Genomic DNA, 23,976 nt, shown 5'->3' on the forward strand with positions numbered 1-23,976 from the left:
GCTCCCAGTGGGGGAAGCTTCTGCCCGCGCCCGGCTGCCTCCCTCAGTCATTCATTCGAGTCATTCATTCGGCTACCTCTGGGGGCGAGGGTGGGGGCTGGCGCTCCCATGAGCTCGAGGCCGGAGAAGTCACGCGAAGCTCTCCCGAGAGGGGCTGGAGCACCCCAGCTTCCCAGAGGCACGCCCACAGGCTGGGGTGCTCAGATCAGGGCCGCCTGCCCTTCAGGCCACAGGTGCACACCGGGGGGCACCCACTCGGGGACATGCCCGAGGCCCAGACGCCCACGCCAGCCCCCGCCTGGAGCTCTTGCCCCCAGCGGGCCAGTCTCTGGGGCCCTTCACAGGCTGATGGTGTGGTCAGTTTCCCATCTCCCCCAGCCCTCAGTAGCTCTCCTGGGTCCCCGCCAGGGGCAGCGCCCCCCCGCCGGCCCTCCAGGGAGGCGCCTGGAGGGCACCGAGGGCAGGGGGGCAGCTCTCAGGCACTTTCCCTTTCCCGTGGTGCCCAGAGCCCCAGGCCTGCCTCACCCCGAGCTGGCCGTGACATCAGCGGAAACCCCGGCCGCCTCCTACCTCATCCACGCCCTACTCCACCGTGCCCGCGTCTCCCACCCACACCTGCCCCCGGGACACCGCGCCCTCCGGCCCCGGCCCGATGCCCGCCTTTCCCTGCCCTCCCGGCAGGGCCCGGCTGCCAGGCTGTCTGGGTGACGGGGCTACCCCGCCGGCTCCTCCCTTGCCTTGGTTCTCCCAGGATGTTCCGTTGCCCCGGCCAGCCCACGCCGCGGGCTCCCTGACTGTCTCCCCTGGCAGGAGAGTGGGGAAAGTGGGGTTACCTCTCCCTGGGCTGCGAGATCTTATCAGCCCTGAGTCATGGCGGCTCCTGCTCCGTCCACCCCTGCCTCCTTCCGGGGCCCGTCCCCCACTCGCCGGGCTTACGGGTCTGAGCTCGGGTGGGGGGTGACGTCCCTCACGATGGGGCAGACGGGCCAGCAGCACACCGGCCGTGCTGTGGCCTCTCCGTGTCCTTTCCTTTCTTTCCTTTTTTTTTTTTCTTTTTGGGTCACACCCAGCGATGCTCAGGGGTTACTCCTGGCTCTGCACTCAGGAATCACTCCTGGCGGTGCTTGGGGGACCTATGGGATGCTGGGGATCGAACCCGGGTCAGCCGCGTGCAAGGCAAACGCCCTCCCCGCTGTGCTACCGCTCCGGCCCCTCCGTGTCCTTTTCTGCACCCCCACCCCGCCTACCTGGCCACGTGCCCTGTTCTTCCCGTGATTCCCACGCCCCCCACTCCCCGGGGGAAGCCCAAGACAGGGGACCCACTGCTCAGAGTTCGGACTGAAGAGGCGGCAGCTCCTGCAGGAAGAGGGGTGCAGCCCTGCGGGCCCTCAGGCTCCATCCGCAGGACTCGGCGCGGGGGGCCTTGGAGGTAGCCCAGCAGGGAGGGCGGGCGCTCGCTTAGCCGTGGCTGACCCACATTCAATCCCAGGTACCCCATCTGGTGCCCTGAGCCCCCCAGGAGTGACCCCTGAGCACCACTTGGTGTGGGCCAAAAACTAAACAAAAACTTGGGGGCCCAGAGGGGAGGCAGTTGACCTGGAAGTGGAGCCGTGGGGGGAGCTGGCGGTCAGGCCTGCGGACCAGAGACCCCCGGAGCACCGCCTCCGGCAGCCGGAAGTGTGATGGCCAGAGCCGGTCCACCCTGCTGCTGGGTGCCCCGGAGCTGGGAACAGGCCTGACCTGGGCAGAGCCGCCTGCCCCACTGGCCCGGGAGCAGGATGGCCGTGGTGTCTGTCTCCCTCTGCTGGTCCCTCAGGGGACAGCGTGGACAGCGTGCATCTCTCCCCAGGGGGGCTGCTGGGCGGGGTGGGGGTGGGACAGGCAGGCAAGGGAACACTGCCGGAAGCCAGCCTCTGCCAGGGGTCCCGAGGGGTGGTCTTGAGGGGGCCAGGTTGCCCTCCCCCAGGCCCCCTGGGGGCCAGCAGGCCCCAAACAGCCTCCTTCCCCTTCTAGCCATGAATGGAGCTGTCATCCACGGATTTATCTAAACCTTTTGTGAAGCTATTTATACTCCCAGCCGAGCCCACATCTTGGGGTAATGAGTTCCATCGGCGTCCCCCCCGCTGGGCGAAGCACACTGCCTTTGATTTGCCCTAAACTTACCTCACTCGCGCTCCGAGGGGGCCCTGGAACTCCAGCGTGCCAGGTTCTGGGGGACCGGCCGCCTGCTGCAGCGAGCAAGCATTCCAGCCGTGCCCACGGAGACCTGCCCGGACGCGGTGGGCACAGCCCCTTGCCCCGTGCCAGCCTCCGGCGGCCCACACCACTGCTCAGCCTGTCCCCCAGCGGAGGGCCGAGCCGGAGGGGGCTGCTACAGCGGCTCGGGCTGGGGTCCTGGCCTGCCCAGGCTTCCCGGACTCTGTCGCCCACGCTGGTGATTGGTCGTCTTAGGGGCTCCCAGGTGGTATACAGGGAGCCTGGGGCGGGCCTCTCCTGGCAACCTGGCCTGGCAGTTCAGTGCAAGGTCCCCGGGGCCTCCGTGTGTCTCAGGTCTCAGACGGGGTCCAGCAGAACCACCCTGTCAGTGCTCAGGGGGGGACTGAAGCACTGGCCACATGCAGCACCTCCGTGCCTGGGCCTTTCCCTGCCCTCGGTCACCCCACACTCAGGAGCCTCCTTCCGGGCCCTCTCCCCGCCACAGGGGAAACTGTGGTTCAGAGATCAGCCCGGCCTTTCGTCCCCAACGGTGTCAGCGCCCCGTCACCACTCTAGGCATCTCTGAGGCCCGGTGCCCCTGGGCATCTGCCCAGGTAGGAGCCACTGTGTTGAGCCAGGCACCGCCAGGTGTGGTCCTAAGACCAACGAAGCGGAAGGGCCCGGGTGGGGCGGGGGGGGGGCGCTGCTGGAGCGAGAGACAGTGGGAAGGGCCCTTGCCTTGCACATGGAGATCCGGGTTCCACCCCCGCCAGGAGTAATTCCTGAGTGCAGAGTCTGGGGGAGTCCTGAGCACCCCTGGGTGTGACCCCCACCCCACCTAGGACCTGGGAGGCTGACGGCAGGACAGCGCCCGACTCACCCACTTGCGCTGCCCACTCGGTCACACGGCTCCCGTGCAAGTCAAACTGGATTGAACCCCCAACTCTGCCACCTTTGGCCTTTCAGTGACCCCGTTTGGGCAAAGCCCCAGCCATGCGCGACCCCCCCCTTGGCTCCACTAGGGGCCGGGCACCTCATCCTGCCCGCTGGCTTGTCTCCACCTCCGGGCTGCCGCTGCTTTCAGGAAGACCTCCCTGACTGGGTGTCTCTGGACGTCTCTTCCCAAGTGCGTGGTTTCTGTCGCGGTGGTGCCGCCCTGCCTCAGCACCTTCCCCGCCTCTGCCTCTTGCCCGTTTGCAGCATCTCCGGGTGCGTCTGCACACCAGCTCCTCCGCCTGAACAGCGGCTCCCCCAGACGTCCTCACCGCCTTCCAGCCTTGGCTCCCAGCCAGCCTGCTCAGCGGGGCACACCGAGCGCCCCCCCACCCCCCGACAGCCAGCAGGGACCCCGCCGACACCGTCGAGTCGTTCTCGCCAGCGAGCAGATGACAGCGTGTCCGCCGCAGACGGTTCCCCGGTTCGAACACTTGACTTACGACCTCTCAGCGCCACACTGCAGAGTGAGTCGGTAGAAACCACACCTCAAATTTTGTTCATCGGCCCCACCTGGCGATGCTCAGTGACCGCCCCCAGCCCTCTGCCAAGGGTTGCTCCTGGCAGTGCCCGCGACCAAACCCGGGCACTCAGCGTGTGCCCAGCTCACTGTGCCTTCTCTCGGGGGCCCCACACCTCAAACTTGGAGTTTCTTTTCCTTTATCTTCTGGGCCAGCCCCAGCTGTGCTCAGGGCCTAGGCCTGGCTTTCCGCTCAGGAATCACCCCCAGCCACACGGGGTGCCAGGGATGGAACCCGGGGCGGAAACGTGCCAGGCGCTCTCTCCATACTCCATATACCGCAAATCTTGAGTTTTGATATTTGCCAGGTAGCTAGACATGGCAGGGGTCTGGTGAGCAGGACAGGGCAGCAGGGACCGAAGCCCCCCACCCCAGAATGGAACCAGCTGGTGTGTCACTCAGGGCGTGACCCCCAGGGCGTGAGTTGTTCTGAGCATCCAGGAGTCTGACTTCACACTTACCCGTCTGAGAAGTGGAAAGGAAAGAAATTTCCCAGGAATAATTAATTCCCAAGTAATAATTATTTAAAATGCTTGAAGCGAGAGCCAGAGCACCGCCAGCCACCGTCACAGTAATCACAATGGGGCCGGAGCCATGGTATAGGCGAGGGCGCCTGCCCTGCACATGGCCCACCTGGGTTCATCCCCGGTACTCCATATGGTCCCCTGAGCACAGAGCCAGGAGTAAGCCCTGAGCACTGCTGGAGGTAGCTCCCAGACCCCAAAATGTAAAGAATAAATAAAATAATCGCAGCATTTTAAAACAGTTGTACCCTCCTCTACTTCCTGTCTGCCCCCCCCCCCATCCCAACAGGTGGGTGTCACCTCTAATGCAGGGGACAAGAACGATCTGACCTTGGGCCTGAAAGAATCCTCCTCCAGGGGCCGGAGCGATAGCACAGCGGGTAGGGCGTTTGCCTTGCACGCGGCCGACCCGGGTTCGATCCCCGGCATCCCATATGGTCCCCCAAGCACCGCCAGGTGTAATTCCTGAGTGCAAAGCCAGGAGTAACCCCTGAGCATCGCTGGGTGTGACCCAAAAAGCAAAAAAAAAAAAATTAAAAAAAAAAAAAGAATCCTTCTCCAACACTCATGCTTCACCCCAGGAGAAACTGAGGCCCTGAGACCACAGATGGCTGCCATCTGTGCAGTGCTGGGCTACACCCCTGTCACCGCGTCCCCACCCCGAGTCGTGCGCACTGCTGTACCCTCTCGTGCAGACAAGGGGCTGGCATGAGAACAGCGGCAGGGAGCTTGCCTTGCATACAGCCAGCCCGGGTTTGAAACCCGGCACCCTGGTATGGTCTCCCAGGCCCGCCAGGAGTGATCCCCAAGTGAGAGCTCGGAGTAAGCCCTGAACACCACCAGGTGTGGCCCCAAACAAAAAACAAAACCCAAACGGGTCCCTCTGACATCCACCAAGTGCCTCCCTCGGGGACTGAGAGGCCCTGTGTGCCCAGGCCAGGCTGGGGGGCTGCCCTCGCCCACCACACAGCTCGGCGACAGCTGTGGAGCGGGGAGGGCGTGTGGCCCGGCCACAGGGGCAGGCGGGCACTGCCTGAGGCCAGCGGGCTGGCACTGAGCGCCCGCACGTGGAAGGCGTCAGGAAGCCAGGCCCCACCCCTGCTTCTGCAGCCCCCGCCCTCCGCAGGGGCAGCCAACTCCCGTGTCACTGTGTGCGCGCCCGAGCGGGCCTCTGCGGCCATCCTTCTGACTCCTTTGTGTGGCTGTGACTGTGTGACTGTGTATGACTCTAACAGTGTGGCTCTGTCCGGGTCGCTGAATGTGCCACTGTGTGGTGTGGCATTTTGTATGTGGCTGTGGCCTGTGTGGTTACAGCTGTGACTGTGATCGTGTGTGACTGTGACCATGGATGGGTGCGACTTTGTGACTGTGACGCTTGCGGCTTGTATCTGTGTGTGACTGTGTAGGTCTTTGTCGGGGTTGTGCTCATGTGTTGCGGCTATAGCTGTGACTGATTCTGTCTGTGCGATCATGTGTATGTCCGTGGGGGTTCTACCTTTTGTGTGACTGTGTAACTGGTTCTGTGTAAATGTGACTCTAGGGGTAACTGCCCGTCATCACATGACCGTGTACGGCTGTGGTTCCGCCGGTCGCTGGCAATGCTCAGCCTCATCAGGCAGAGTTGGAACCACAGTTCAGTGGGGAAAGCGCTTGTCTTGCACACCACTGACCCAGGTCGGGGGTCCCTGAGCTCAGAGCCAGCAGTGAGCTCTGAACACCCCGGGTATGGCTCCAAAACAAAAGAAAAACCCCAATTTCTTCCCCCAACCCCAGCCTTGTCCAGAGTCCTCAGGTCAGGCCCAGGGAGACAGCTCCAGCTGGGAGCTGCCCGTGGACCCGCAGGCCCAAGCACTAAACTATCAGGCCAGACCGCGGGGCTGAGTGTTGTAGCGAGTGAATGGGCCGGGCTCCTGGGCCGCTGGTGGTGACCCCTGCAAAATGCTCAAGTCCACAGAGCCCAAACGTGCCAGCACAGAGGCACGGGCGAGTTGCCCCAGGCCCTGCTATGCTGGGTGCACGGGCACCGCCAGGGAATGTTGCGGGCAGAGCCCCTCGGGGACACAGGAGGCTGGCCAGCTCTCTGCTGTCCGGCAGAGGGTGCGGGGGGGCGCTGCCATGGGGAAGCTGCGGCTACTCGAGACTTGGAGCTCGGGCTTCCTGCCACTCCGAGACGGCGCTCGCCCGTCAGCCCTGATGGGCACAGCTGGTGCCTCTGAGGACCAGGCTGCCGGCAGCAGCGGGATGGACAGGCCCCTACCCTCTCGGGAAGACACGTGGTGCGGGGTGTGAGATCAGTAACCCCAGGGAAGAAATGACCAGAGCAGACAGTCAGCATGTGGGTTCAGCTGGTGCAGAGCCGGGTTTGGGGGGCAGCTGAAGCAGAGCCCCGAGGAAGAGCCTTCCGGGAACTGCACATGGCAAGACCCCAAAGATCCCAGGGGCGGAAGGACAGAAGGTAGCCAGTTCCGTTCTGTGGAGAGAGGATAGCGGCCTTCCAGGTCATGAAGTAATTGACAACAAGCTGCTGGGTGGGGGAGGCAAACCTGCAAGGGCTCTGAGCCCGCGGCAAGCCCAGAGACGCAGGGAGACACCCGGGCAGGCTGTCGCAGGGATGGCTGTGGCGTATGGGAGAGGCTGGGGTCTGACTGACGGCCCCACCTCCCACCGCCCAGTGTGTTAGGGAAGGCTGAGGCTGCGGCGGGAGAGGCCTGAGGCCAGTGGAGGAAGGACGAGAGCCGCAGGGCTAAGAGCTGCCAGGCAGCAAACAGCGTCCTCCCAGCGAGGTCAGGACAGTCGGAAACGCAGAGAGCGAAGCCTCGAGCCCCCGCAGCACCGCGGAACTCCCGGTGGTTCTACAGAAACTCAGGTCCAGAGCCCTTCCAGGATTTCCCTTCCACCCTGCACCGCAGAAACTGGAGTCCCGTTTGGCGGGGTGGGGAACCCTCCCAGCGACTGGACCCTCTTCCTCTTGCAGCCCCGGCCATAGGAGCATCCTTCGGCCCTCATGAGCGTTTCCAGCGCTTCCGTCGAGCGCCCCTCTTCAGTCGGCAGCCCCGGATCCACTCCCCCGCTTAGGGCTGAGCCCCCCGCTCCCCAACTCCTGCGTCCCGCCCCTCCCCGCATCGGCCCCGGGAGGTCCGCCTGCGCTCCAAGGTCACCGCCCTCCCACCTCGGGGTCCTGCCAGCGCTGCTTTCCGTCTCGTCCCAGAGCTCTTGGCGGCTGCCTGGGTCCGAGTCCCGGCGGGGGATGGATACGGACGGTCTGAGCAGGACCCCGATCCCGGACGGGCACGGCCCGAGAGAAAGGGAACCGGGAAGCGACATCGACGCCGGGGATCCGCGCGGCCCCGGCCGCCCGCATCACGTGACGGCGCCGTGACGTATCACGTGACCGGTGCGCCGTGCGCGAGCCAATGAGCGGCTGGGGGCGGGGCCCGGGCGGCGCGCGCGAAGGGAACGGCGGCTCCGGCGGCCGCGGGCCGGGCTCGGCAGCATGAAGTGTCTAGTTACCGGCGGCAACGTGAAGGGTGAGTGGGGGCCGGCCGGGGGCGGGGGCCGCGGCCGCGGGGCACCGGCCTAAGCCCCTCTCCGCTCCGCTCCCGCAGTGCTTGGCAAGGCCGTCCACTCCCTGTCCCGGGTCGGGGACGAGCTCTACCTGGAGCCTCTGGAAGACGGGGTGAGGGGCCGGGGCACGGGGGGAGCCCAGCAGGGGCAGAGGCGCCTGCAGCGGGCGGGACGCCGGCGAGCACGTGGGCAGCATCTTCCCGGCGGGGACGTGGGGGGCCGGTGCCGGCGGGTAGCGGGGTAGGGGCGGGGACCGCAGCGCAGAGGGCCCGGCGGCGTCCCTGACAGTCCCCGACCCGCTTCCCTGGCCCAGCTCTCCCTGCGCACCGTGAACTCCTCCCGCTCGGCCTATGCCTGCTTCCTCTTCGCCCCGCTCTTCTTCCAGCAGTACCAGGCCCGCGCGCCCGGCCAGCACCCCCTGCGCTGCAAGATCCTGATGAAGGTGAGGGCGCCCCGGCAGAGGGACACGCAGACATCACACACAGAGCCCAGCACATCCACGCACAGACACACCACAACATGCACACACCGACACACACACACAGAAGCCACACACATGCACACCAGAGACCTACCATACACAGATATACCACAGGCACACATGCATGCAGACACGCCACACACACCACATACACAGACACACCACACACTCATACACAGACACACAGAAGCCACACACATGCACACACAGACATACCACCTACACACATGCACACAGACATACAGAAGTCATACACAGGCACACAGAAGCCCCACACGCATACCACAGACCTACCATACACAGACACCACAGATACACCACAGGCACACACATGCATGCAGACACACCACACACACATGCATACACCGACCCACACAGGCACACATATGCATGCAGACCAGCACACAGACACTATACACACACATGCATACCTCAGACACACACAGACACATAAGATACACATACATGCATACCACAGGCACACACAAACACACCACAGGGGCACACATGCATGCAGACATGCCACACAGACACACCACACACACCCATGCATACACAAACATATAGGAGCCACACATGTGCACACCACAGACACACAGGAACCATACAGATGCATATAGACAACACAGGCACACGCATGCATACACACAGGAGCCATGCATATCCATTACAGACACACAGCATACACGTGCCATGCACACACATGTGTGTCCATGCACAGCCGCACAGCAGAGCTCTGATCGCGTGCCAGTAGCAGGAGAGGCAGTGGGCGCCCGAGGCGGAGGGGGTGTGGACGGGGCAGCGGAGCCTGAGGGGGCACAGACACAGCCGGCCCCGTGTCCCCCGCAGTCGTTCCTGTCCGTCTTCCGCTCGCCGGCTGTGCTGGAGAAGACAGTGGAGCGATGCTGCCTGTCCCTCAGCGGCCGGAGCAGCCGCCTGGTGGTCCAGCTGCACTGCAGATACGGTGGGTGGGCGCCTCGCGGGGCGGGGAGCGGGCGCAGGGGCCCAGCCCGCTGAGTCGTGTCTGCCCATCCAGGGGTGAGGAAGACACACAACCTGTCCTTCCAGGACTGCGAGTCCCTGCAGGCCGTCTTCGACACCACCCTGTGTCCCCACGTGCTCCGCGCTCCAGCCCGGTGAGGCGGCCAGGCCCGGCCGAGCCTAGAGCTGCCGCCTTGGGACCTCCCCGCCCCACAGGGCTTCTGGGCTCTTCCAGCTCGCCCTGTCCCCGCTCACGCCCGCCTTTGGGGCGTCTGCAGCCCGGCCCTCCCCGAGGCCAGCAGGCCCCGACCTGCCCTCCAGAGCCACAAAGAGCCCTTTGACCCCTTGCGCTAGGTCTAGCCTGGGAGGCTCTGGGGCTCCGGAACAGGGCAGCCTCCCCCTCACGGAGGGACTAGTGGGGGCTCTGGGCCCGGGGCAGCTCAGAGGGGGGCTGCTTCCTTCCTGTCTGCGGGGGGATAGGGAGACCCTGAGCCGCCTGGCCTGGTCCCTGTTGAGACGCTCCACGCCAGCCCCGGGAGGCATGCGGGGAGGCTCTTTCTTGGCTGTTTTCTGGGAGTTGGGGTTTGGGCCACGCGCAGGAATTGGGGGCGGCGCTGGGGGCCCCTGGAGCCCCTGCCTGCAAAGCACGTGCTCGCCCAGAGCTCTCGGGCCATTTTATTTTGGGTTTATTACTGTGGTTTTGGAATCACGCTGCACACCTGGCAGTGCCCAGGAGTCACTGCTGGCTGGCTTGTACCCAGGCATTACTCCTGGTGGTGCTCAGGGCAGCGTACGGGATGCCAGGGATCAGACCCAGGTTGGCCACGCGCAAGGCCAGTGCCCTCCCCGCTGTCTCTGTCCAGCCCAGCCATTTTTTTTTTACCTTTTTGGTCACACCTGGTGATGCTCAGGGGTTCCTCCTGACTCTGCACTGAGGAATTACTCCTGGCAGTGCTCTGGGGACCCTACGGGATGCTGGGAATCGAATCCCGGTCAGCTGTGTGCCAGGCAAACACCCTACCGCCGTGCTCTCGCTCCAGCCCCAGCCATTTATTTCCTAAATGCGCGTTTTTTTCATCATTTCAAGCGCGTAGAAGGGCAGACGCCAGACTCCGCCCCAGCGTCCAGGTGTTACTTCAGTGAATGTGGGTCCCTGAAAGGGCTGGGAGGACCCGGCCTGGGTGCGGGTCCCCCGTGCCACACACGCTGCAGACAGCCCCCGCCTTCCCCGCTGCGGTGCCTCTGCAGGCCCAGCAGCTCTGACACTGGCACGCGTGTCCCTGCGCAGCCTGGGGGTGACGCTGCCCTTCTCCCAGGGTCCTGGCTGAGGCCATCCTGCCCTTCCCCCTGGCACTGGCCGAAGTGACGCTGGGCATTGGCGCGGACCGCAGGGTCATTCTGCGCAGCTACCAGGAGGAGGAGGCAGGTGAGGGTCGGGGCCTGGCAGGGGGCTCAGGAGCACTGCGGGGCGAGGTGGGCCCAGCTGCCTGTCTGCTGCCCCCAGATAGCCCCGCGAGAGCCATGGTGACCCAGATGAGCCTGGGGGAGGCCGACTTCCAGACGCTGCAGGCCCGGGAAGGGGTGGCTGTCACTTTCTGCCTCAAGGAATTCCGGGTAAGGCGGCCCTGCCCCTGACCACCCCCACCCCGCCCCCGCGGGACCCCCAGCCCTGCGTCCCCGCCCAGCTGCACCCTCCTCTCCTCCAGGGGCTGCTGAGCTTCGCTGAGTCCGCCAACCTGTCTCTGAGCATTCACTTCGACGGGCCCGGCAGGTAACCCCAGCCTCGGAGCGGGGAGGGAGGGCCCCGACCGAGCCCAGGCCCTGACTCGGCCCGGCCGGCCCAGGCCTGCCGTCTTTGCCGTCACAGACAGCCTGCTGGACGGCCACTTCGTGCTGGCCACCCTCTCGGAGCCAGACCCTCCGGCCCCAGCCCCGGGCCCCTCCGCGCCCCGCAGGTCACAGTCTCAGTCCCAGGGGTGAGTCCTCCTGCCCCCCCCCCTCCCCGTGCACCCCGCAGACCTGTGCAGCAGCCGCTGGGTCGCCCCCTCCCCCCTCCGCACGCACAGGCTTCCTGTCAGGCCCCGGCCCACAGGCTGCGTCTTCCTGGTCAGCTGCGCAGACCCCCTCCTTCCCGGGAAGGGTCCCCCAGGGCGGGCCGCTTCCTCCTCAGGCAGAGGCCTCCCCTCGGAGCTGCCTCCCCAGCCAAGGCGGGGAAGCAGGGGGCTGGTGGGGGGGGGCTGCGAGGGCAGGTGGGCCGGGAGGATGGGCCCCGCATCGCTGAAACAGAGGAAGTCGGGCCTGGCCCCCCGCCCAGCCGCTCCCTGGGCCCCAGTGCTGGCCAAGTCCTGTCCCCAGGGAAGAGGGAAGTTTGGGCCCCAGGTGGCCCAGCTCACAAGACTCGCCGCTCCCCTCCCCCGGCCACGCTAAGCCTGGCCCCCAGCATGCCTCCCCCACCTGAATTCTGATCAAAGGGTTCCAAGCCCACCCCTAGCCCGGCCTCTGTAGGAAGCAGCCTGCATCCTGGTCTCCCCCCAAATCAGGAAGTAATAAATGCTCCGCGGCTGGGATGTGGGGCCCTGCCCCCCGCACCCCTTCTCTCCCTGCCTGTAGCACGCCCAACCTGGATGACTTTGCCGGTGACGACATCGACTCCTACATGATCGCCATGGAAACGCCAGTGGGCAGCAGCGAGGGCTCCCTTGCACCTGACCTCCCGCGCCCCCACAACCCCAGCCCCCCCAAGGAGGAGGAGGAGGAGGAGGAAGAGAGTGAAGACGCAGAACCCGGCACAGTGCCTGGGACGCCCCCCACCAAGAAGGTCGGGAGCTGGAGGAGCGGGCGGGCAGGACAGGGCAGGGCGGGCTCGGGCGCCCCACTCATGGCGGCCTGTTCCCCCCAGTTCCGCTCGCTCTTCTTCGGCTCCATCCTGGGCCCCGCGCGCTCCCCGCAGGGCCCCAGCCCTGTGCTGGCCGAAGACAGCGAAGGCGAAGGCTGAGCCAGCGCTGCGGAACTTCGTGTCCGGGCCCAGGGAGCCCGCCCTGGTGGCCACAGCCCGCGGCAGGGCCGGGAAGGACGCGGAGGGCCCTGCCTCCCCCGGCCCCCAGAATCATGTCGGGCCTGGAGTGCCCCAATCGCTGCTCCCCGAGTCAACCCTCCCTCCCTGTCAATCATGAGCTGCCCCCCCCTCACGTCCCCCACACCTCTGAGGTGCCCTGTGGCCCCCAGTGGCGTTCAGACAGGCGGCCAGGGACATGGGAGTCAGTGGCCACGGTAAGAATCCAGCGTTGACCTTTATTAGAGACCAGGTGGGCTGCCCCAGGCCCGGCTGCTGGCCCCGCGCGCTGGCCTGCCGCGGCCACAGGTGCAGGCAGAGGGAGCCTGGGGACCGGACGCTGCTACCGACTCATTAAAAAAAGAAAAAATACAGCAAGGCTCTGTGTCCCGAGACGGGAGGGCCGGGTGCGCGCCCTGGCCGGCCTCGTGATTTCTGTACAACCCACCACCTGGGGCAGGGGGCGGGCACACGCCGGCTATTTCTTGGCTTTGGCCGAGTTGCGGGGCGGGGTGATGGGCCGGCCGCCAGGGTTCAGGCCGCTGAACTGCCCGTACTTCCCCTTGTTCTTGTCCGCTGGCTTGAGGATCTACGAGAGAAAGCTGGTCAGGCGCCGGGCACGCGGCCATGGCCCCGGCCCGCCGGCCCCAACCCACCTGGAAGGAGCACATGAGCGTCTCGTCCACGCTCATCATGGCGCCCGCGTTGTCAAACTCGCCACAGTAGTTGGGGGCCGAGAAGAGCGTCACCAGCTGCCGCTTGGCGAAGAACTCGTAGCCGTCTTCTACCACCTGGAGGGAGGCCGTGAGCTTGGCGGGGTGGGCCGTGCACGCTGCTCCCCCCCCCGCCCCCGGGAGCCGCCACCTACCTGGTGTGCCCGGCAGATGAGGTCCAGGTCGTGTTTGTGCAGGAACTTGGCCACCACCTCGGCCCCGAAGGTGAAGGACACGCCGCGGTCGTTCTCGCCCCAGCCCTGCACGTCCTTGTCGGGGTCGGACCACAGCAGGTCGCACAGCAGCCCCTGGTCGGGCACGTCTGTGGGCCTCATGATGCGGCGGATCTGCTCCATGGACTGCAGGTCCGGGGACAGGCCTAGGGGCACCAGGGCCGGGTCACGGACCGACCGCGTCCAGACCCCACCCCGCCCCGCCAGAAGAGGCCACAGCCGCCCTCACCTCCGTGGCAGCAGAAGATCTTCTCGTCCACGATGGCGGCGATGGGCAGGCAGTTGAAGCAGTCGGTGAAGGTCTTCCACAGCTTGATGTTGTAGCGCCGTTTACCTGCCAAGGGGGCGGTGGACACGCGTGAGGGCGCGCTGTGCCCCAGACGCCCAGGGAGGTCAAGAAGGTGCCACCACACACACACCTGACACCTAAAGCGGCACCCCAGATGCTACCCTGGAACCACCTCGGGTGTGGCCCCCCACACTCCCGGAGGGGAGGCCCAAGGGCCAAGTCTGGCTCAGCCCCGCTTTGGGCCGGCTGAGCCTGGACCAACTAGAGCTCCCCAAGTGCTCAAACGACGGACATGAGAGGGCAGCGTCCCCTCCCTGGCCGTGCTGCGTGCCCGCGCCCCGGAGCTCACATTCATCGTAGAAGCCGTAGATGCGGTTGATGCTGGCGCACTCGTGGTTCCCACGCAGCAGGAAGAAGTTCTCGGGGTACTTGATCTTATAGGCCAGCAGCAGGCAGATGGTCTCCAGCGACTGCTTGCCCCGGTCCACGTAGTCCCCCAGGAAGAGGTAGTTGCTCTCCGGCGGGAAGCCCCCGTACTCGAACAGGCGCAGGAGGTCGTAGTACTGGCCGTGGATGTCCCCTGCGAGGGAGCGGGGCGCTGGGTGCACGTCCGCTGCGGGTGGGGCGGGAGAGGGGAGGGCGGGGGACTTTGGGGTGCAGGGTCGGGCGGCCGCACCGGGGACTCACCGCAGATCTTGAGGGGGGCCTCCAGCTCCAGCAGGATGGGCTGGCTCAGGAAAATCTCCCGGGATTTGAGGCACAGACCGCGGATCTCATTCTCCGTCAGCTGGACATTCTTTCCAGGCCGCGAGCCCTGCACTGGGGGGCGGAAGAGGGCGTCAGAGGGCCGCGCGACTCCGGGGGTCCTCCGGGCACTGCCAGGGGCGCCATGCCCCTCGTGCCAAGGGCAGCTGAGCCTTCGCCTCGGGCGCCCCCAGGTCGGTCCCTAACTTCCGTCCGGGCACTCGCGGGGGGTCGCCCCGCGCCCGAGGGCACGACCCCGCCCGGGGGGCCCCGGGCTCTCGGGCGCGGGGCCCGGCGCGCTCGCCCGCGGTGGGGGAGGGGGCGCCGCGGGCTCTCGCGGCCCGTCCCCGCCCAGTCCAAGCTGGCCCTGGGAGGGGCAGGGCCGCCCGCGCGCCACTTCCGGGCCGGGCCGGGGGCCAGGGCGCGGCGGGCGCCACCCCCCCGCGCTCGCCCCGGCCCACCTTCCAGCAGGCGCCCGATGATAGAGTCCAGGTTGAGCTTCTCGCTGTCGGACATGGCGGCTCCGCCGCTCCGGCCCAGCAGCTCCGGGCCTGCTCCTGCCTCCCGCCCTCCCACCGCCTCCTTCCGGCCCGGCGCTCCTTCCGCCCCTCCGCCCCGCCTCCTCGGCCGCCCGGGCCCGCCCCGCCCCGCCCCGCCCCGCCGGCCCCGCCCCCCGGCCGCCGGGCTCGCGCTCTAGCGCCGCCACCGGCCGCGCGGCGCAGCGCTCGGGGGCGGGGCCTCGGCGAAGGGGCGGGGTTGGTGGGCGCGGCTTGTCCTGGCCTCGCCCCGCCCGGCCGGAGCCCGCTGGGACCGGAAGGAGCGGGGAAGTTGTTTTTCACGCACGAAAGTTAAACAGCCCTGCCCACCTCCGCCCTGGGCGCGGCGAGCGGGTGAAGCGGGCGATAACCGTCGCGTAATACCACGGGTTAAGTCCACCAAGTGCGAAAAAGGGAAACTGAGATCAGAGATAACGAGATGCGGTCACGCGTTCAACAAGGACTGCTCCCTGACCCCCGCCGCCCCCCAGTGTGGTCCATCAGCCCTGCCCCACGCTGCCCTGCCCGCGGGGCATGTTCAGTTAACCTTTTATCAGACCCATCGTTGCCTTTTGGACAGCATGATGTACCGTGTTGCCTGCGAATTAAAAGAATTAACTTTGTAAGAACCAGCATCCCGTTAACCACATCCTTGTTGAAACCCAGGCTCGAGCATCTTAACAGTGACTTAAAATCTGGAGGCGGGGAGTTGACAGTCGGCCTTTAGGTAGGTGGGGGCCCATCACACCCAGCGCAGGAACACAGGAACCCGTCTGCAGCGGAAGAACCCTGCGGAGGAAGGGGTGACCCCCCCAATTTGGGAGTGGCCCCAAGTGGGTTGCTGAAGCTGCGATCGAGGAGGAAGTGAGAGGCGGAGGTGAGGTGCTGCAGGGAGGTGAGCGGGGCTGGTGCGGCGGGGCTGGGTCTCCAGGCAGCCTGACCTTTCTCCGGGCCTGGCCCATCCTTCCTCGAGGTGGGCACGGGGGTTTGGTGAGACACCCTGAAGATGACCGCTACTCCCCTAGCCTGGGCACTGCAGATGGGAGCCGTGCCTCACACCCGCTCTCCCCACTTTGCAGCCAGCGGTGCTGGGGTCCCGGGGCGGCATGGCCCAGGCCCTGGGGGAGGATCTGGCGCAAGATGACTCCAGCTCTTTGGGGTCAGACTCTGAGCTGAATGGGCCGGGCCCTTACCGCCAGGCGGACCGCTATGGCTTCATTGGGGGCAGCTCAGCAGAGCCCAGGTAAGGCGTAAACGGACCAGAGACGGGGCCCCGACTGCGGGGGAGGCTGGGGGCTGAATTCAGCCGTGGGACCCAATCTCAAGGATGCAGGGGGACCCGGTTGTCTCTGGGTGGGTCCTAAACTAGTAGGTGGAGGACGGCCCAGTCAGTCTTTCTCACCCTCTGTTTGAGGGCTTGCACCAACCTTTGAATCTTTGACCTGGCACCCCAGATGCAAGCCTAGGTCCCGGGTCACTTGGGGCCACACAGCAGAGCAGAGTAGAAGCTGCCTCCAGCGTGGTCCCCCATCGAGCAGCTGTGCCCCTGTCCTGGGGCCACCCCCCAAACACACCCAACACCCCTCCCTCTCCCGCTGCCGCCCACATGCAGCCACATCTTTTCCTGTCCCCATGACAACCTCAGGGCACTCCTGGGTGACAGGTCACCCTGCCTCCAGGATGCCCCAGGGAGCCCCAGCCAGGGCCCAGAAGTGGGTCCCCCTGCCTTAGTCCCCACCCCACCCCCGGTTACCTGGGTGCCCATGCCACACCCCCAGGCCAGGCCAGCCTCCGGCAGATCTCATCCGCCAACGGGAGATGAAGTGGGTGGAGATGACATCACACTGGGACAAAACCATGTCACGGAGGTACAAGAAGGTGAGAGGGCCGGCGAGAGCACGGGAAGGCCTGTGTTGGCCTCCACCGTCGGGGGCATCCCCAGCCCGTCCCTTCCCCGTCCCCACACCAAGGCTCCCTGCCCTCCGTCCCGCTCTCGAGCAAGGTGTCTGTCTCACGGGGCCCCTGGTGTCCTGCAGGTCAAGATGAAATGCCGGAAAGGGATCCCGTCGGCCCTGCGGGCCCGCTGCTGGCCCCTGCTGTGCGGCGCCCACGTGTGCCAGAGCAGCAACCCCAAGACCTATGAGGTTTGGCTGGGCCTGCCCCTCCCCGGCACCCCTGCACCCTGCACCCCACACACGCCTCCCTGCCCACCCACAGGAGCTGTCCAAGGCCTCGGGGGACCCCCAGTGGGTGGAGACCATCAGCAGGGACCTGCACCGGCAGTTTCCCCTGCATGAGATGTTCGTGTCACCGCAGGGCCACGGGTACGAGGCGGGGATGCCCAGGCTTCAGCCAGTCGCCCGCCCTGGTGGTACTCCTGGTCCCTGAGGGGCCCCATCGGGGGCAGGGGGCGGGGTGCCGAAGGACCGGCTTCTGACGCCTGTTGGGGTGCAGGCAGCAAGCGCTCCTGGAGGTCCTCAAGGCCTACACGCTGTACCGGCCCGAGCAGGGCTACTGCCAGGCCCAGGGCCCCGTGGCCGCCGTGCTGCTCATGCACCTGCCCCCCGAGGTGAGTGCGGACCCCCCGCCGCAGGGACCCTGGGACCCCTGACCTCCGACCCCAGTCTCAGTGGTCTCACCTGGACCTCGGCACTTCTTATTCGGAGCCCTGCAGTGCTGACCTTTAACCCCAGCAACCCCCAGAGCCCAGACTTGAACTCTGGGGTCCTCCCAGCCCTGTGGCCCTCAGATTCAGCACTCTGTGCCCCATGACTTCCGGCCCCTGAGAACCGCCCCCCCGCAGGCAGAGTCCCCTTCCTCCCATGGCCCCCAGGGCCCCCAGAGGGTGTCCGGGGCCTGCCCTGCGCCCCTGTGCCTGGCCTGCACCCCCATGTGTGCCCGCAGGAGGCCTTCTGGTGCCTGGTGCAGATCTGCGACTCCTACCTCCCCGGCTACTACGGGCCCCACATGGTGAGCAGGGGCGCGGGGGGCGGCGCGGGCAGGGGTGGGCGCGCGTGCTGAGCCGCCCGGGCCTGGCGCAGGAGGCCGTGCGACTGGATGCCGAGGTGTTCTCCGCCCTGCTGCGGCGGCTGCTGCCACGGGCCCACAAGCACCTGCAGCGGGCGGGCGTCGGGCCGCTGCTCTACCTGCCCGAGTGGTTCCTGTGCATCTTCGCCCGCTCCCTGCCCTTCCCCACGGTGCTGCGCGTCTGGGACGCCTTCCTCAGCGAGGGTGAGCGGGCCGGGGGCGGGGGGCGCGTGGTGCTGCCCCATAGCCTGAGCTGAAGCCCCCCTGAGGGCAGCCCAGGCGGGTCTGGGGCCCCTCAGCAGGGCCTCGAGAGCCTGACCTTCCTTCCCGGAGGCGGGGAAGGGAGGCCCGTAACCAAGTGGACCCGGTATTTATAGCTCGCCCACGCAGGGGCATGGGGGGGGGGTGCCCAGTCGGGAAGCAGCGGGAGGGTTTCCAGAGAGACGCTGGCCGGTCCCCCAGCCACAGCGGAGGAAGCTCTGTCCCAGGTGTCACGGCCAGCAGGGGTGGGTGGGGGGAGCGGACTCTGGCTCTGCCTTAGCTCCCCGCCCCTGCCCCTGCCTCGTTAGGAGCCCAGAGTCCCAGCAGCCTCACCTAACGCGGGTAGAATGTCTCCTGGGAAGGGGTGCTGCCCGGACTCAGCACGGAGTGGGGACAGCCGGGGCCGGGGGCACAGACTCTGCACACTGAGGCCCAGGATCTGGCCCCCACCCCGCCGGGCACCCACTATCCCTACAGCTCCCGACACGAGACTGGGAGCACCCTGAGCACTGTGAGCGCCCCCAGAAAAGGCTAGACTTTGCTGAGGACATTCAGGGCACGTGGAAGGGAGAGTCGGCCCGGCCTTTGGTCATGTCCCCACCCTGCCTCACCCCTTCTCTCAGTGCTGACCTCAGGGCGGGGTGGGGCAGGGCCCTTGATTGTCCTTCCGGGTACCCCTGAGGCTCATGAGGTCCCCCATGAGTGCACGTCTATAAGTGTATCCACACGTGTGCTTGTATGTCATGTGTGTTCGTGTGTTTGTCCATGCATGTGTCTACATGTGTGTCCATGCATGTGTCCAAGCATGTGCCCTTGTGTCTGTGCCTGTGCATGTGCTCATAGTTCCTTGTACCTGTGTATGTGCCCCTGTGTCCATTTGTGTGCCTATGCATTTGCCCATGTGTTCACGTGTGTGCCTGTGCATTGCCCATGCATGTAACTACATGCGTGCCTGTGCATGTGCCCATGTGTGTGCCTGTGCATGTGTCCAGGCTTGTGTCTGTGTCCAAGTGTGCGTATGTGCCTGTACCTTTGCATGTGCCCTTGTGTGTGTCCATGAATGTCCCCAGGTATGTCCATGCTTGTGCCTGTACATGAGTCCGTGCATGTGCTCTTATGTGTGCTTATACGTGTGCCTGTACGTGTCCAGCCATATTCTTGTGTTTATACCCAGGTCTGTCCATGTATGTGCTGTGTGCATCTTAGCATGGATTCATGTGTGTGCCATGTGTGTCATGCACGTGCCCAAGCACACATCCATGCGTGTGCCGTGTCTGTGCATGTGCCTGTGTCCATGCGTATGCTTGTGTATGTCTGAGTGTGTATTTGTGCGCCATGAGTGTGCCCTAGCATGTATCTGTGCCTGTGGGTGTGCTGTATTTGTGTCTGTATGCCATGTATGTCCAAGCATGGATGTGCATGTGCCCAAGTGTGTTCCTATGTGTGCCTGTGCATGTCTGAGCATGTTCGTGTGTGTGTGTGCCGGTGCATGTGCCCACATGTGTGCCCATCCCTGGGCGCACTCTGGGCTTCCACATGCTGGCCCGAGAGAGCTGTCCCGCCACCCAGCCCCCAGGTCTCCGCGCTGCTGGGGGTCCTTGCCAGGGGCCCCCTGGGCAATCCTGGCTCCTGTGGGCCGAAGGGGTCTGGCTGAGGGCCGGCGGGGGGCTTGGCCCCCACTGAGACCCCTGCCTGCAGGCGTGAAGGTGCTGTTTCGTGCGGGGCTGACGCTGGTGCGCCTGGCGCTGGGCACCTCGGAACAGCGCCTGGCCTGCCCCGGGCTCCTGGAGACGCTCGAGGCCCTTCGGACCGTGCCCCAGGCGCAGCTGCAGGAGGAGGTCTTCATGGCACAGGTGGGTGAGCCGCCCCAGGCAGGAAGTCGAGGTGAGGACAGGCTCGGTTCCTGTGCTCCGAGCTGCCGAGAAGGTGCAAACCCCAGGTCTGGCCGCGGCGGTCTCCGGCTCCCCTGGGCAGGCCTCAGCCTTCAGCGCTTCCTGCTCTGTGCGTTGGGGACCTCGTGGCTTCCTGCCCGCCCCCCACCAGGCCCACGCACGCGGCCCCACCCCCTGCAGGTGCACGGCGTGGCTCTGTCGGAGCAGGACCTGCAGCGGGAGATCAAGACCCAGCTGGCCCAGCTGCCTGCCTCGGCGTCGGGCCCCTCCCCGCGGCCCCAGGACCGCCTGTCCGGGGCCCCGGCCATCTTCCAGGCCCAGCAGCTGGCCAGGCTGTGCCCGGACGCCAGGAGGCCTGAGGTGCCACACATCGTGGTCCAGCCCCCGGAGGAGCCCAGGCGCAAGCCCCAGACCCGAGGCAAGACGTTCCACGGCTTCCTGACTCGGGCACGGGGCCCCCCTATCCAGGGGCCCCCCAGGTCCCATCGAAGTTCGGCCTCCTTCCTGGACACCCGGTTCTAAGGGGCCGTGCTCGGTCGCCCCCTTCCTCCAACCGCGTGGAAGCTGCCTGCGGTGACTCAGTTCCTGCCCACGGGTGCTCAGCCCCGAGGGAAGGTCAGGGGCGGCCGCAGGGACGCAGGCCCCCTGCCCACTCACGGCCGGCCTCCATCCCGGGGAGGAAGGAATGTGGGGGTGCGGGGGGAGGCCTGGAATAAAGTCTGAGCAGAGTCCTGGATGGTGCTGGATCTGCAGCCCGAGCCGCCTCCGCCCCGCCCCAGGCCCGCCCCCGGGGGCCCCGTTGGCTGCTGCGAAGGCGTTTACCTGCAGCCGGAGCCAATGCCAGGGCGCCCAGGGGGCAGGTAAGGCTTCTGATGCGCCCCAGGAGCCTCTGTCCCCTCTGTCACTCCCCCCCCCCCCCCCGCCCCTGGCTCAGGAGCCCCTCTAACCGGAGTCCGACCCCACCACTGTCCAGCCCTGTCCTCAGAGAGCCTGGTCAGAACAAAGGTCCAGTGTGCCAGGACAAAGGAGAAAGGTCCCTCCCACCTCCCCACCCCCTCCCTGTCCCAACTGCACCCCTGCCTGCCTCCATGGAAACCCCCTCCCACACCCGCTAATTGCCCCCGTGGGTGCGGGGACAAAAGCCATCGCTAGGACAACAGGGCTGGTTCCAGGCGGTTGGGGGCCCTGCAGGCCATTCCCTGGGGGTGGGGGGACCTCCCTGGGGTCTTCCTCACAGGTGGGAGGGAGGCGGTGTGCGGGCAGGTACCGGGAGCCGTGAAGCGTTTGCGCACCTGTCAAGTGACCGAATGTTTGGCCTGACCTTCCCCGTGACTGTGAGGGACATGGGCCCAGGCCCCAGCAGAGCCCTGTGGAATGTTCTAGCACATCAGCCCCAGGCTGCAGGAATGCACTGGTTCTGAATATGTTTGTGTGATTGGTCAGTCCTGGTGGCTGCTACGTCCTCCCACTGCCCAGGAGAGAATGGCAGTGCCCAGGCCAGCTCGGCTCCCTGAGGGAAACTGAGGCTCTGGAAGGGAGGGAACTTGGCCCAGGCCTGACCCAAGGCTCCCCTGCGCCTACCCCTTTGGCCCCTTTTTTCTGGCCTCGGGGTTGTACTTTCTTCTGCTCCCACCCCCATCCCTGCCTGGCATTACACGGTGCCCTCACCCCTGCACTGCAGTCAGCGCCCCACCCCGTCCCCCGCAGCTTAGCAATAATCCACCCGCGCACGAATCACGGGCCCTTTCTCAGACCCCCTGCACCCAGGCCGCCTTGCGTGCGCTTGGTACCAGCAGCCTCGGAGAAGGGGAGCCGTCACTCAGCCGGGCAAGCGTCTGCCCATGTTCCAGCCCAAGAGCGGAGAGCACAGAGCTGAGTCCCCTCTAGACAGTGCTCAGCCTCAGAGTGAGGGTCCCACAGCAGCTCAGCCTGGGGGTGGGGGGCATCTCTGCAGCGTCCCCACGGCTCAGTGACCCCGCCGCAAGAAGGCAGCTCCAGGCCGGGGGTGAAGCGCTGGCCGTGCACGCAGCGGGCCCTGCGTCCATCCCGGCACCACATATGGTCCCCTGAGCACCTGCACAGTCACTCCTGGTCACAGAGCCAGCAAGAGCCCCTGAGCACATCTGGGTGTGGCCAGCACCCTTCTCCCCCTGCACGGAGCTTCTTGGTCCAGCCCCGTTATCCTAACGCTGGCAGTAGCCTGGACGCGACACTCTCGGGACCCAGGTTGTCCTTACTCAGTGCTGGTGCACTCATGGGGCCCGAAAAAAGCCCAAATGCTGGGGAACACTCCCCCCACCCCGCAGCACCCAGGCTGACAGCCGGGGCAGTCCAGGGAGTGAAATGGGGCACCAGAAGGGGCTGTTCCACCCTGGACAAGCCCTTCTCTCTTAGCATCTGTATCTCTCCCTCCTCTCACACTCCTCTAAATTAGTTTCTGTAAAAACTATTTTGTGGGGGCTGGAGCGATAGCACAGCAGATAGGGCGGTTGCCTTGCACGCGGCTGGCCTGGGTTCGAATCCCAGCATCCCATATGGTCCCCTGAGCACCGCCAGGAGTAATTCCTGAGCGTAGAACCAGGAGTAACCCCTGTGCATCACCGGGTGTGACCCAAAAAGCAAAATAATAATAATAATAATAATAATAAATAATAAAATAAAAAAACTATTTTGCTTTGGGGCTGGAGCAATAGCACAGCGGGTAGGGCGTTTGCCTTGTATGGGACTGAACTGGGCTCAGTCCCCAGCATCCCATATGGTCCCCTGTGCACCGCCAGGGATAACTCCTGAGTGCAGAGCCAGGAGTAACACATGAGCTGGGCGTGACCCAAAAGGAAAAAAAAATTTTTTTAATTAAAATTAAAAACTGTTTTGCTTCATTTAGTGAGGGTCAAAGATTAAAGTGCTCACCATGCATGTGGCCAACTGGGATAAGAGTCCTGGCACCCCATATGGTCCTCAAGCCCCACCGGAATTGATCTCTGAGCACAGAGCTGGGAGCAAGCTCTGAACATCACTGGGAGTGGCCTCCCAAAAAAATACCATAAGTGGCAAAAGAATGGAGCTGTGTCTCCACACTGGAGCACTTTTCTGTGAACATGGTGTCCTAGGTTCAAGTCCCAGCACCACAAAAAAGGGAAAAAAAAGTGCTCAGGCTGGGAGGAGCAAGGTCCTCACTCAAAGCCACCCGCCCCAAGTTTCCCCCGTCTGGACCTTCCCATGCGGGGAAAGGCCCTGAGCTTTCTCCCTAGGCCACGGGGCAGTGGGCCGCATGCACCAGCCTCACTCATCTGCCCGCCTCACTGCACCCCAGCCTGGCCCCGCTCAGCCTGCCTGCCCCAGGACCCACTCTCCTGAGCCCGACGCCCCCCAGCCTCCCCAAGGCCATCCCAGCCGGTGCCAGCGGGTGGGAGAAGGGAGGGCTGTGCTGCTCTCTGCGCAGTGGGCTCCGTGCCCAGCAGACAGAAGACCCCACTCCGTCTCCCAGGGCTGTGTGACCTCGGGCAAGTCACAGCACCGCTCTGAGCCTCACCTGTAAAGTGCAGAGGGTCACAAATGGGGCCTTCTCCTCCCCGTCTGAGGATGAGCGAACCCAGTCTGCAGAGATGCGGTTCGTGGTTAAAATGAAGATACAGTGTAAGCACTGACAGAAAGCCCTCCGCTGAGACCTGGGTGATAGACAAGCGCGTAGTAGGGCGTTTGCCTTGCATGTGGCTGACCTGGGTTTGATCCCCAGCACCCCAGGCCTGCCAGGAGTGTCCCCGAGTGCAGAGCCAGGAGCCCTGAACACTGCCAGGTGTGGCTCCCCAAACAAAAAACAGCCCCTCCCCCCCAGATCTCTCCAGTGCTGGGGACAATTTCAAGACACTTGTCACTGTGCACTTGTCTTCTGCTGGGCAGCCCTGTTCAGCCACACCTGGCTGGAGCCAGGAAGAACCTGGATGCTGAGGAACAGCTCGTGCCAAATGGA

At 65.4% G+C, this 23,976-nt stretch overlaps 3 protein-coding genes across 6 annotated transcripts; 2 read left to right on the plus strand and 1 right to left on the minus strand.

Moving 5' to 3' along the window:
* Nucleotides 1–7,628: 7,628 nt before the first annotated feature.
* RAD9A (RAD9 checkpoint clamp component A) lies at nucleotides 7,629–12,690 on the plus strand. Of its 4 annotated transcripts, none has more exons than XM_055144031.1 (11): nucleotides 7,629–7,760; nucleotides 7,839–7,909; nucleotides 8,111–8,239; nucleotides 9,128–9,242; nucleotides 9,315–9,414; nucleotides 10,576–10,685; nucleotides 10,764–10,873; nucleotides 10,966–11,030; nucleotides 11,104–11,235; nucleotides 11,870–12,077; nucleotides 12,159–12,690. In XM_055144031.1, exons 1-11 carry the CDS (start codon nucleotides 7,727–7,729, stop codon nucleotides 12,252–12,254), a joined length of 1,170 nt encoding a protein of 389 aa, XP_055000006.1. In that variant the 5' UTR covers nucleotides 7,629–7,726; the 3' UTR covers nucleotides 12,255–12,690. The 4 variants fall into 4 exon arrangements, with proteins under 4 accessions (XP_055000006.1, XP_055000008.1, XP_055000010.1 ...); XM_055144033.1 differs by having other exon boundaries at nucleotides 8,183–8,239; XM_055144035.1 differs by lacking the exons at nucleotides 9,315–9,414; nucleotides 10,576–10,685.
* Nucleotides 12,526–14,909, minus strand: PPP1CA (protein phosphatase 1 catalytic subunit alpha). Its single transcript, XM_055144037.1, has 7 exons — nucleotides 14,752–14,909; nucleotides 14,234–14,365; nucleotides 13,896–14,126; nucleotides 13,487–13,591; nucleotides 13,180–13,403; nucleotides 12,968–13,102; nucleotides 12,526–12,900 (listed from the first exon to the last, which is right to left on the minus strand). The coding sequence occupies exons 1-7, from the start codon at nucleotides 14,804–14,806 to the stop codon at nucleotides 12,790–12,792; spliced, it is 993 nt and encodes a 330-aa protein (XP_055000012.1). The 5' UTR covers nucleotides 14,807–14,909; the 3' UTR covers nucleotides 12,526–12,789.
* Nucleotides 14,910–15,040: 131 nt separating this feature from the next.
* On the plus strand, nucleotides 15,041–20,855 carry TBC1D10C (TBC1 domain family member 10C). Its single transcript, XM_055144030.1, has 10 exons — nucleotides 15,041–15,703; nucleotides 15,906–16,069; nucleotides 16,605–16,704; nucleotides 16,863–16,970; nucleotides 17,044–17,150; nucleotides 17,281–17,395; nucleotides 17,731–17,796; nucleotides 17,868–18,057; nucleotides 19,813–19,967; nucleotides 20,187–20,855. The coding sequence occupies exons 2-10, from the start codon at nucleotides 15,933–15,935 to the stop codon at nucleotides 20,526–20,528; spliced, it is 1,320 nt and encodes a 439-aa protein (XP_055000005.1). The 5' UTR covers nucleotides 15,041–15,703; nucleotides 15,906–15,932; the 3' UTR covers nucleotides 20,529–20,855.
* Nucleotides 20,856–23,976: the final 3,121 nt, after the last annotated feature.

This window comes from Sorex araneus, chromosome 6 (assembly GCF_027595985.1).
Source record: "Sorex araneus isolate mSorAra2 chromosome 6, mSorAra2.pri, whole genome shotgun sequence".
NCBI classification, from domain to species: Eukaryota; Metazoa; Chordata; class Mammalia; order Eulipotyphla; family Soricidae; genus Sorex; species Sorex araneus.